A 13,846-nucleotide genomic window follows, 5' to 3' on the forward strand; every position below is an offset into this window, starting at 1 on the left:
AACTCTCCTGATTCAGACCCTGATCCGTCTTCATCTTCAGCATCAACCAGTGCGACTGACACTGCAGGGGTCTGGAGTCATAACGTGACCATCTCTGTGCATTCGTAAAAACAGCACCTGCTGGTCTGATTATCAGCAGAAACTTGACTTTTGGCACTAAAATGCATTTATTTATTTGTTATTTACTTGAATTGATTCAAAGGCATTGACCACGCTGATGCTCGTATGGTACTTCTAAAGGAGTAGAAGGATTTTAGCGAGCATTTTTTCGTAATTTCTCTAGTTAAGAATTGTGCTCTAAGTGGAGTAAAAACACTGAACTGCTTCATTTTCAAAGTAATATTACACAAATACATTATTATAAGTTGTTTCAAGGCCTAAAAATGTTAAAATTAAAATGTTGATTTTGGCCCAGGAACTCAGGGTTGGCGTGCTGTTTCTCTGGAGAATATAGGGTTATGGGACATAATACTGTGGGAACTTAGGGGTAAGAGGGTTAAATATTGACACATGGATATAGCAGCAGAAGTAGTCATTCAGTTATTTCACCGCTACCTCATTGAAGTATTCACTTTTATGTTTGTATGAGGTGTATATGACCACTAGATGGCAGCAGGAACATTTCTGGTTAAATAAAACGATTCATTTTTCATTGTTTTATTAGCCATTATAATTTTATCCATGATGCAATATGCACAATTTTTCTTTTAATTTGTAATGATTTTGTATTGTTTTAATTTCTATATAATCCACAAATGCGCCATCAAAAGTGAGACAGGTTATTCAGTAGTCATATTGTTTTATTTAATAAAGATTTACAGTCACATTTGTAGCTGATTTATTTGTTTTTTTTTAGTTCCTTAATTTGGTAGGGCAAACTGCGTAATAAAGGCTCCAAAGACGGCTTTGAGGAAATAAAGCAGTTGGCTCTGGTTAGGAATTGGCTAGGGGTGGTGGCAGGAGACTGAGAGATCAGGTTGACTGGGGCAATGTGTAAAATGGTTGGTCTGTCACTATTAGCCTTGGCCTTCACTGAGTGATGCATCAGTTTATATTAACCATTATTAACTACCTTTCCTAAATTCTGGCAGAATTTTGCGTCCAACTTTTAGCTTAGACATTCCAGTGGCTTTGCAAGCATTCAAGAGTTCACTATGCCAGGAAATTCCCATTATTCTTCATGTGGTGACCACTCCGTGAAATACTGCAGTACTGTACACTGACAAGACAGAGTTCTACCTTGAGAGAAGAACAAAAAATATATAGTTAAAATGTGTTCATAATTCATTTAATTGGTAATATGCAATTCTCTACCATTTGCACATTTGGAGCGCATTACAGGACAGGTCTCGATGCTGGATCAAAACCGACTTCTTTTTGTCTAGCTTTGTTTTTGCAGTCTCAATGAGACGAGTATTACAGTTATTAGGCTTATTCGTCTTTGTATTCATAAATCATTTTAAATCAGGAATATTAGGGTACTGTGTGTCTAATCACTTGTCTGAAGTGTGTTGCTTTTCACTGAAGTGTATTGTGGTCCAGCCTCCCTTGCTTACTAGATCTTTCCTCTGTTTGATTTGTAGATTTGCTACCGTGAAGTATGACCATGCTGTGAAGAACATCAAGAACCAGTTCATGCACCTCACCAACTACAGTGTAAACAAGAAGAGCAGTGACTATGTCAGGTAAGGTTGAATTGATTCTAACTCGGGTCTGTTTATTCTTCCCATTCTATGTGCTGAGAGCTAAAACTGACCATGTTTTGGACCAAATCCTGTTACATACATGTACAATTATAACATGACAGATCTTTGTTTAGAGGCCCGTGTGTATCAAGTGCCTCTCCTGGACTTGAATGAAAGGCAGAGTCTAATCCTGTTTCTCTGTACATGGCCTCAGTTCATAATGTTAAAAAGTAGTATTTAGTTTGAAACTAGATGTCAGAACATTGTACACCTTTTTGCTTTATGGGGTCTTCTTCTTAACTCCTTTCTGAGTTAGTTAATGTAGTAGATTTACATTCATGTGAAAAAAATAAGTACACCCCATGTAAACTGTTGGGGTTTTTTTTATATTTAAAAAAATTTTTTTTTTTTTTTTTTTACATATTTGGAAAAGGAAATATTTGATCATCTTTGAAACAGTGCCTATTAATAAAGTTGATATACATTAACAAAACCACAAGGGAAAATAGCTTTAAAAAAACATTTATTCAACAGAAATCTCAATAGATGTGATATTCTTCTGTGGAAAAAGTAAGTACACCCTTGGCCTCAGATGCTAGTATTGCCCCCTGCAAGATGTTTGAGGGCTTTCTTGCATGCGCTGCTGGTTTCAAACACCCCCCCCCCCCCCCCAAAACATTTGAATTGGATTCAAATCCAGGCTTTGTCTAGGCCATTCCATAACCCTCCATTTCTTCTTTTTGATCCATTCCTTGGTGAATTTGCTAGTGTGCTTAGGATTATTATCCTCATAGGCATCCACAACCTTTTTTTATGAAGACCTTACAGAACTATTTAGATCTTGGCATGATGACACCACATACCTCAATAGCAAAGGGAACACCAGACACTAGATATGACAGGGGTATAAATAAGATCCTCCTAAGCAGGTCCTGATCACTGTCACCCAATCTTGAACACCTGATTCAAATTATATGGATTTGAAGGTGTGATAAATGTAGTGGTGTACTTAATTTTTCCATGTGACTGATCTGTTTCTTCATGAAAATTACCTCAAAATGTCCATTTTATGTATCATTTGATAGCGTGCATCACCTTATCAAATGTTTGCTTGTCCAGATATGTCAAAACAGCAACAATTTCCATGTTGCTTTTTTGTACTTATAATTGTACTTATTTTTCACATGACTGTAGATGAATGTGACACTAACTGGAAAAGATTTTAGCTGTCATGAACAGTTAAATAATCACTCACTGTTGTTCCTTGTTCCCAAGTGGAGATGGAATGCATCCTCAGATGTGAGATAATCCCCCTTGTTTGTTAATCATGTCAACATTGTTACACTTTGCTCATTGTTCAGTGCTGTTTTGGCAAAGCCAGACACTGAGGACCCTGTCTTCCTTTTCAGCTGTGATGACCCTGAAGTAGAGGATTATGGGAACAAATGGAGCATGAGTGCAATGCTGAGGTATTTAAAACAGGAGGGAAAGGACACCACATGTGAGTAAAGGCAAAAGTTACTGGATCACACTCACCTGCTCTGTTATACTGGAAAATACTATTATTTCATGCATGGCTAATATAACGGTGAATATGATGTTAAGAAACAAATGAGGGATTTGAAGAATTTGCATGTGTAGTTAAATTATTTCACCATTCAGCCTTGCTGATTTGTTCCTATAATTCATTTCAGTAACGTCAAATACCAAAACACAATATTAAACCTCTCTATGATTAATTAACATTTTAATATGGGTTACATAAGGCATATCTTTTGAGAATCCAACTAGAATTAGATTGTCTCCAGTGTGTGTGACTAACATGCAGTGTTCTCTGTTGTGTGTCAGTGCTGATGGGTCAGATAGAGGACCTGATCATTAAAGCTGTGCTGAGTGCAGAGTTACAGATTGCTACTGCCTGCAAGATGTTTGTCCCTCATCGCAACAACTGCTTTGGTAAGCCCTATTAGAAAATGACCTAGCCTCTTATTGCATTATCTAAAAAAGTAAAATTGTGATTTCAACCTTGTTTACAGTAAAGAGGTGTTCGCATTCAATAACCCCTCCCTGCTATATCATGGAACATTTTACCTTGCCCCATTTCAGCTGAAATAAAACGAGTGATCCTTAAGGTTTAGGTAATAAGAAAATTCCTATACTCATGGCTTGTATCACTTAGCAATACTTGGCCAGTAAGCTATATTCATTCTATTCTATAACGAGGTGTCAACTACTGAGTTGAAGTTTAACACGTTTCTCTGCAAATTGTTTAGCAGCCCAATAAGTAAGCAGAATTATAACAAATAATAAAAATTCTACTAATATTAGTCCGTACTAATCGAGACTGTAATGCTGCTGTGAGATAGCAGCAGTTTTCTTGGACTCCATGTAAGTTCATATTTTTTTCACTTCTTAGGAATGAACTCTTTGGACTTAATTTTTAAATAAGGCATTTTAACCAGTAAAAGTAGATTGATGATGAAAACCACATCTGGAATCTGAAACAGTAATAAAATTTGATAGTCACCATGTGTCCGATGTGTTTCTGCAGCAAACACCATCTTTACTCGTCATAAGTTGTTGAAAATGCATTGCTAATGAAAATACTGTTCAATTCACTCATTCTAAACTTAGAAAAGTGTAGTTTGCTTATTCTGAGAATATGGACTACTGTGTTTAAGGCAGATCTCTATTTCTAGATCTCTTAATACTGAATTGCATCAGGACTGTGTGAATATTTTTTTCTCCTTTGGAGCCATTACCTCTGTTAGTATTGGCATTAATGGCTCTCTCCCTCACTCCTTTTTTTTTTTTGGCTCAATGTATCTGTTAATCTCCCCCTCTCTCCCCTTGGCATTCACTTCGTACTCCTTTTTCTCTGTCAATCCCTCGAAGAGCTGAGAGGAATGGTATTGGAATGAGCTTAAACTGCGTTGTCTAAGCCTCCCAGGGTCCCCCCCTCCTGTTTCTCTCTACCCGTTTAATATTCCTTCTCGCTTCCACCTCTCTCTATCCATTTATCATCCCTTCAGCACTATTATATGTTTGTAGACATAATAATTCCCTAGGAAGTGTTGGTTGTTTAGATGGCAAATGTTATATACCAGCTCTAAGCTACACTATCTGAAAATCACCCTCATAAAGATGGTATCTTTCTCTTCTTTTTTCTCACATTCCCTGGTGAGCTGTCAGTGAGCCCACAGCGTGAGTTTGTGGTAATGCGTATGGCAGGCTGTGGGGTCAGTGGAAGTTTGCGTCAGAAAAGTGCATGACAGAAGATGAGCAGTTTATGCAGGCGCAGACGTCACTGGAATGTAATAGATATGGCAAGATACAGATGATAGTACAAAAACAACAGGTCTTTACTGTAAAACAGAATAATGACATGGGAGAAAGAGAGAGACAGAGAGTTTGGCTTGTCAAAAAAGTACCCTATATCCTGTACAATGAGGGGATATTAGTATTCTGGACACTTGTGTTTTTGTTATTTAATATATTTCAAAGTGCATATATCCACTTCAGATTTACACCCATAACGTCTTTTGTTTTTTTAACTTATAAATATGCACAAATCAGTTTGTGTTTATAAGCACAATTCATTCACATCACTCATATTTGTGCTACTGTTAGTACAACCAAATATATAATTTAGCACTGCAATATTATGGAAACGCAAGAGAGGAGAGAAAGGCGGAAAGACTTAAAGCCAAGTGCACAGATGCTGAGCTATGCTTTCAGTGCAAAGAAAACACACTGCTTTGGTCAAGGAGGACAGGGGTCGTTTTATAGAGCTCGACTTGCAATTCATCTTCCCAACTGTTCAGCTGTTACTCTCTCTGTTTTTACTCTCACAGGCCCATTCTTGTGATACTCAGAAAAACTGTACAGTTACAGATGCGGAGTGAATTCAAATATAAGCTACGTATTACTTTGTAGTCCAAGTTTGCTCACTCTTTCTGTTTCGCTGAACTCCATTCCTCTAAAAGTAATTCTTAGTCCCTCCGGGATTTCCTGATTTTTTGTGATCGTAGTAATTAGTGCAAAATCAAGCAAACTCGGCAATTTTCAGAGGAGCTTGCAATTTTTCAAAATTACCACAGATTTTCCGCAGATTTGGGCCAAGACGCGTCATGTGACGTCATCACAACGTGCCTTCGGGCAAAGCCCTCTTCGATTCATCTGCATTGACCATGAGTGCAGCTAAAAGGTCTCATTTACCAACAAACACCACTGCAAAAAACCGTGCAAAACAATTTTGTGCAATTGCGTTTTTGGCAATTCATGTAGTTTTCCACAGCAAAAGCATTTAAAAGTCTGCAAGTTTGGAAAGACCTGCAGCAAAATCAAGCAACGATCACAAAAAAAAAAGAAACTCTGTGAAATCCTGTACAGACTGTATTCTGTAAGTTGGTGTTTTAATGGTGGTGGTGGATAGCTCTGTCTAACACATCAGTCCAAACCCTCCATATGTGTTCAGTTGTATTGAGATCTGGTGACTACAAAGGCCATAGCATATGTACATCATTTTCATACTCGTCAAACCGTTCAGTGAGAACTCATACCCTGTGTTATGCATCGTCAGCCTGGACGAGACCACTCCCACTGGGATAGAAGTATTTCATCAAAGGATAAAGGTGGTCAGTCAGAATAGACCCTTTTTCTCTCGTACTCTCCACTGATCACACTTCTCTACCATCTCCTCTTGATCCCAAAGGTTTTTGTACTTGTGTATGAAATCCAACAACATTTGAATGTGCTATCATTAAGACTTTGTGAACCAAACACTACATGATTAGTTTAATCTGTAAAAGAGCACACACGTTTATAGAACTTATCTTGCAGTTTGTTCATACATAAATGGTAAAACTCAGTGTTTTCTTTGCTCAAGTATTACCAAGCAATGATGGAAAGGACAATAAATAAGACTCAGTTCAGGATCTGAAAGCATTAGGTAGTCTACAAAAAAACAGGCTCCATTGTTTTCCCAGTTTATGTACCATCTCAGCCGAATTTGGTTGAGGGCCATGTGGGGGTGTTAAACACATAATTCTGATACTCGCTAAACGATTCCCTCAACCGTTTAGGGACTATAATATAATTTTTATTACATTAAGCAAGGTTTCCTGGTGTGTCCTATCTGAATGAGCCTCTGTAACTTAAATCTTTATTGCTCCCTATTCTTCTCTGATGCAGAAAAAAAGATTGTTTATATGGCCTGTGAAGAAATGAGTGTCTGTGTGTATGTTGGCGCAAAACAGTGTGTATAGAATGGATAATCCATTTCTTTAGCAGATAGTAGAGCACATATGTGGCTGTCTGTGAAATCTTTTGTTTTTCTTTATGTGAACCTCTTTGTATATGATGTGAGGAGTATTTTTAAAGAAGCCGTCTATGTGGAAGTCAGTTATCAGGTAGCCATGTCTTAAGTTCATTATTCTTTTAATTCTACCTCATGATTAATCGACAGGCAGTTAGACAGCATCATGCTGATTAACAGATGGCATTATGTAGACCTGATCAGCAAAGTTAAAGCCTATTTTATTACTCACCACACTTACAATGCATAATGGGTTTTCATATCATTTGTTTTGACCTGCTATGACTACTACAAAATTGAATTTAATTAGAAAAAAGAAAGTTTTTTGCTTGAATTTTTATCATATGTATATAAATACAGGGTGCCCCAAAAGTCTTCATACATACAGTAGGGGACTGTGTTTTCCAGCACCAGGTCGGTTGTGCCTTCGTCAGTGGAGGTTCATGACGTCCACTTCTTGCTTGGTCCGCAACACTTCCAGTCTTTTTGAATTTGTTAATAAGTTTGTTAGCAATGTCGTGTGTGATGTGCTCACCATGTTTCTTGTTAAAGTCCATTACAACAGGGGTTCCAAAACTTTTCCAGGGCAAGGCCCCCCAAATGGCATTAACATTTGACCGAGGCCCCCCTTTTGCAAGATGTCTTTAAAACACATTAAAAATACAGACTTCTGATTATATCCCCCTTTTATTAATAATAATTATATCTTACATCTTTACATTACATTATATTAGGAATTGATTGTGTGTGTGTGTGTGGTTGTCTGAGAGTGAGAATTTATTTTTCATACCAAATTGTTGAGGCCCTCCGGTCACCCCCTGGTGGCCCCCACTTTGAAAACCACTGCATTACAACCTTGTGACAGCTTCCTGATCTAACCTTGAGAATGATTTCAATATGTTCTTCTTTTGTCAAAGGCTATTTGGAAAAAACATATTTTTTTTTTTTTCTAAGTATGAAAAATGTTTTGTTTTTTTTTGCTAAAAAGTGTTAATTTCCCCTATGTATGGAGCCTTTTGGGACTGCCTGTAATTCAGTTGAGGCATGTTTCATGCAAACAAAATGAATACAATGACAAGTGATGGGGTAACACACCACTCTTTCCCAGTCAACCTAGCCAAGGTGATTAAGTTTTGGTTGATAGCCAGGTAAGGATATTTATGTAAAGGCCCTTTCAGCTACCTTAATTGACCATCTTAATGCCTGTCCTCTTTCGGTCCACATGATGCCCAGTAAACTATCGGTCCTAATAGGGGCAGCAAACTGTCTGCACACTAGTCTCAGGAAACTCTGGTCTCAGGAGATACTTCTTTTTTTTCTTTTTTTTTTTTCTTAAGCTCCTTCCCAAGTTAAACTTTCAGCTTCTAGTTCTGCACTTCTGCACCAATTGCGGCATTCACTTTCTCTTAGACTAGGATAATTGTTCTTCTGTCCTCCTTGGCCTTTGAGTTGTGTGGTATTGCCTACAGTAGGTCCAGATCCACCCTGAGACAATGTCCCAACAAGCACACCATGATGTCCACCCAGGAAACCCTTGGGTTGCTGGGATCATCTTTTCACAGTACTTCCCTTGTACAGCGGTACTATCTTTTCATCAGGCTGCTGATTCAGTTTGTTGTTTCAGCCATACTGACCGATGCTGCTAAGGGTTTGTGGTAGTCGAGGCCACATAGAGTAGAATCTGCTGACCACATCCTTAAGGTCTCCACAGTGGAGAGCTGTGGGCTAAGAGGGATTAGAGGATTTTCAGAATGCTATGCTGGTATCCTCACCTAAACACTTCTCCACAGCAGCCAACCATGCTTCCAGCTTGTGGTCAGTTGCTTAGATGAATATGTTGTATTCATACAGCTCTTCCATAGTTTCTCTGTCATAGATGTGATTGAAGTGTAGCTGGTAAGGAGGTAGAATTTATCAACAGTATTCCCTATCTTAAACACTGTGGATTTTGACATTTTATTTACACCTATTGAAGCCTGGATCACAATCAGGTCATCCATGATGGTGTGATGGGAGGTTGCTGGATGCCATACATAAATATTGACTCTTCTACAGACTCTTCTACAATCTCAGCTGATTTAGCATATACATAGGCTGGTGGCAATACCATTCTCGAGCCTGTGCCACTGGGATGTGGAGACTCTCAGACTAAACCTGTTAGTAGTCCATTATAAGATCCTCTATTCTTACTTAGAACATGGTGCCAGTCTTGAGCTACCTCTACAAGCTTGTGAGTGATCACAGCACAACCTGTACCCCCCTTATTCCGTTGATAATCCTCTGACGATCAGACATGTACCATCTGACTCATCTGTGTCTGTCAGGTGGCTTTCAAAATGAGCAGGAATATGATCATGAACTAATTTGATTCTTCTTCCATTGCAGTCCACCTCCCTTGCTTAGCATGGCCATTTTTCCACACATTGATCTGCTTTGCTTCAGTATTTTTCAAGTGCCTGTTGTGCTCTGCTGAAATACTTTGCTGGGTCTGCATCCAGACTGTGGTCAACCAGCTGACGACCACTGACCAGGATCACCCATACTGTGCTATTTTCTAAATTCAGTTTGAATTGAATTAAAATGTAATGTTTTGTTGACATATACAACTGTCAAGTAAAATATTCAAAGCTATATCTTTTGTATACTGAAAGTATTCCTTCTCAAATGGCTAGGTCTGAAGCAAGGAGCATACGTTTCTTATTGCAGTGTTGATACTTCATCTCTGACCTCAGGCAACTGCCTCCACCCATTGTTAAAATGTGTATAAAAAGCCACCCAAAGCTGATTAGAAAACAATTTGTTATGAAGTGATGGAGCAATGTCAGATGTCACAACATTCGAGACACCCACTTAACTGCTATCTAACACCACTGTTATTGCTCCTGTGGCTGCGTTGTTATGTAGCTATGGCAGTGAGTTCGGTTTTCAGATAGAATTCAAGGCTCAGTCTTTCTTCCCTCTCTTCCATTGCCCAGAAGCTCATAACAGCACTTCGCTCTTGATCTTCCCTTGTTGATATTTATTTATTTTCCTAACTGTGCATATTTTGTGGTTACATTAATAAGGCCTCCTGGTATATGGTGAAGAGCCAGAGAGCAAGTCTGCTTGTGCGGGCTGAGGCAGTGGGGAAGACCGGCGTCTGCTCCTAATTGAGGGAAAATGTGTAGCACATGGAGTTTGGTTGGCAGTTTGGTGAGGAGTGTGCGTGCATGTGTGTGTGGAGGGTGCTTGAGGTCTGTTTGTGTGCAAGTGGCAGGGCATCCAGGGAACGTAAAAGGTTATGTGCACATTTATCATCTTGTGTATTCTGTGTATCTTTCCAGACTCTTGGGTTTTAGTTATGTTCGTCTCTTCTTTGCAGAGATGCTAAAGAAGAATTTATTTTTTTAACTTTGTAGAATTTCATCCTCGTAAAGTTGAATTGTTAGAAAGTGAGGGAAACTTAAATAGAAAGTAAGGGGAAAAAAGAACTACTGTATGATCTCTTCCACCTCTGACGTTCCTGTCCGTGGCAGGGTATTATATACAATCTGCAGTCCCATCGGATCACGCTGCCCATTTCTAAATAGCTGTACTGTTTGCAGAATTAATAGCAATGGAACTTGATATCTGACAAGAATCACCACTTAATAAAAGATGAACTAATTTAGATACAGCATTTTTGTTCGCTTTGTTTAAGGGAAAGTAAGTGATATCGGTGATGGTCTGCATGATTAAGGTGATCAACAGAGCACAAAGCTTTGTTCTAGGAGGTCTAGGAAAATTGAAGCCACAAAAAACTTGAACTGAGCGTTTGTACAGCTTGGGCTTTTTGCTTAAGTCACAGGGTTTTTTTTTGTTTGTTTGTTTGTTTTGCACAAGACTTGATACTTACAGGAGAATTATTGATTATTGTGGATTATTAGTGACATACTCCCTGAAAAATTTATTAGATAATATCTTCCAATCAGTGTCCAAGATAAGGAGGACCTGCATATGAAGTGCTGAGGGATGCGTTGCAGCTGCATTCGAGTAATCAGTGATCATCCTCTTTTATAGGCCATATCAAGTAGTGTGAGAGAAACGCAATGAAATCGGATCACTGATGCAGAGACACACACACACACACACACACACACACACACACGAAAAAAAGACATTTTCTTGCCAGTAGTAGCACCTCCACTGTGAGATCCCAGAGCAGAGAGAGCAAAATGGGTTCATTTGAACTCCCTCTCTGCTAAAAGGGCTTTATTGTGCAGCCCTCTCTGCCTGAGAGGCTTAAGATAGGGATAAATATTGCAGAGACTGTGGAATTGCCAGGTGCCTTTTTCACACTTGGAAAATACTTTTCCAGCTTTCCCTTGACGTGGCATTAAAGGGGACAGGGCCAATGTATACTCAAGTTTGTGTAAATATTGAAATATGGCTATTTAAATATGACCACTTCTTTTGCACTTGAAGGTGATTCATTAGACTTGTATTTATATTAGTTTTCAATTTTCTATTGGTTATAATTGAACATAGGTCTTATTATTACATGTTTTAAAAGGTAATAGAGATATTATCCTGCTGCAAGTACAAATAAAATAGTTAAGTCATGGCTACATGACAACAGTGATGATTTTAGAACAAATTTCACACAATAAATATCAATATTGTGATATAAATTATATATCTAATTAAATGTGTGTGTGTGTGCATTTATATGTTTATATATAAACTTTGGTATAGATTTTTATTTTATGACTTCATTACTGACTACATTATCGAGTCAGTGCAAAAACATTTTAGATTCCCAAACATTAGTTTTCCAGCATAAAATGAAATGTTACAGAAAAATGTTTGTATGTCAGTAAAGAAAGCAGCATATTTCATCAGAGACACTTTTCAGACAAAAAACATAATGAAGGTTGCTGGATTTTGCTGCAAAAATAAGTGCAACAGTTAAAGTCTCCAGAAGAACCGTGTCTGGTTCTGCAAGATGCTCAATAAAACTTACAGCTCATTTCCTTAAATAAAACTGCACTAATTCCACCTGAGACTGCTATTTTTTTTTTAAGCAAAGGGTCGTCAAAATAAATAGTGACTTTTTAATTTGTTACTGTTTATTACTGTACTTTATAGTATTTTTTTTAAATATAGAAACATTTAATTTCTTTATTTTTGAAGGCATCTTTGCAGTACAGCATTTCTTTGCATGTGCCTAAGACTTTTTCACAGTACTGCATGTGTGTGTGTGTGTGTGTGTGTGTGTGTATATATATATATATATATATATATATATATATATATATATATATATATATATATATATATATATATATATATATACACACAGATGTTAACAAATCATTAACAAAAGAAAAAGATTAATTACTTAAAGTAATTAAAGTTACAATTTTACATTTAATTTTCCCCCTTTTTATTTATTTAAAAATTGTTAATATTTTTTTATATGTAAAAAAAGATTAATTTGCATATGATAGACATTAATTGTAGACATAAAAAATGCTTATACTCTTTTGCATTTTGTTAGCATACCTGTACCTTCAACAGTATGATATTTCTGTCAATGTTCACCCGTATTCAGCCGTACAAAATACACAGGCAGTTTTAAGATCCCAAATGTAATTTTCAGGCCAATTTCAGGTCTGTGTTTATTTTTGGCAAAATACAGTGTTTGATGTCAGGAAAGGTGTCTGAATAAATGTATATGATTTTCTACATGCCACTTGCAAATTTTCAGGTAAATATAATTATTAAAGGAATGTATGTCTGCCCAAAGTGATACACTGCCAGTTGTATTGGATGTGTAAAGTGGCCAAAAAATCTCCAAGGATCACATCTGGAGAATTGCAGAAGTTCGTTGCGTCTTGGGGTCAGAAAGTCTCCAAAACTACAATCTGAAGTCACCTTAATCACCACGAGTTGTTTGGAAGGGTTTCAAGAAAAAAGCCTCTACTCTCATCCACAAACAAACTCAAGTGTCTGTAGTTTGCCAGACACTACTGGAACTTAAAATGGGATTGGGTTCTATGGTCAGATTAAACCAAAATAGAGCTTTTTGGCAATAAACACCAGAGGTGGTTTTGGCGCACACAGAGAGGTAGCCATATGGAAAAGTACCTCATGCCCACGGTTAAATATGGTAGTGGCTCTTTAATGTTTTGGGGCAGTTTTTCTGCCAGAGCACCTGGACATTTTGTTAGGATACATGGCATCGTGGAGTCGAACAGATATTAAATGAAAACCTGACTGTCTCTGCCAGAAAGCTTAAAATGGGCTGTGGTTGGAAAAAAAATGGTTTACTGACCACAAAATCAAGGTCCTGCCATGGCCATCCCAGTCCCCTGACATGAAACCCATAGGAAACCTGTGGGGTGAACTGAAGAGGAGAGTCCACCAGCATGAGCCTTGAAATTTGAAGGATCTGGAGAGATTATGTATGGAAGAATGGTCTCAGATCCCTTGCCATGTATTCTCCAACCTCATCAGGCATTATAGGAGAAGACTCAGAGCTGTTATCTTGGCAAAGGGAGGTAGCACAAAGTATTGGCTAAAAGGGTGCCAATAATTGTTGCACACCTATATTTAACAAATATATTTTCTTTTTGGACAAACCTGTGTTTTGTTTGCAATTGTTTGATATCCATGAGGACAGTGTATTTTTGTGGATTTTTTTGAACAAAAGATCAAAAGGTTAAACAATAAAGACAATATTTCACAGCCTTCTTTGCTCATATTTAACAATATTGAGGTTGCCAATATTAGTGGAGGGCACTGTATAGGCTTTTAGTCTTTTATTTATGGGCTTAATGGCTTTGCCCTCCATGTACCCCTCAATTAGAATCCCATTAGGATC

At 37.7% G+C, this 13,846-nt stretch overlaps 1 protein-coding gene across 19 annotated transcripts in view; it reads left to right on the forward strand.

The window, feature by feature from the left end:
- The window catches only part of ttll5 (tubulin tyrosine ligase-like family, member 5), a 90,667-nt gene that overhangs the window by 14,942 nt on the left and 61,879 nt on the right, over nt 1-13,846 (forward strand). For 18 of the 19 annotated variants that reach the window (XM_053633866.1, XM_053633865.1, XM_053633872.1 and 15 more), the window contains 3 exons: nt 1,584-1,685; nt 3,095-3,186; nt 3,534-3,641. In XM_053633866.1, the coding sequence (XP_053489841.1) occupies nt 1,584-1,685; nt 3,095-3,186; nt 3,534-3,641 (302 nt within the window). Of the gene's footprint in view, nt 1-1,583; nt 1,686-2,879; nt 2,985-3,094; nt 3,187-3,533; nt 3,642-13,846 lie in introns of those variants that run through there. The other variant, XM_053633881.1, reaches the window with a different exon arrangement.

Source organism: Ictalurus furcatus, chromosome 9 (assembly GCF_023375685.1).
Source record: "Ictalurus furcatus strain D&B chromosome 9, Billie_1.0, whole genome shotgun sequence".
Lineage (NCBI taxonomy): Eukaryota > Metazoa > Chordata > Actinopteri > Siluriformes > Ictaluridae > Ictalurus > Ictalurus furcatus.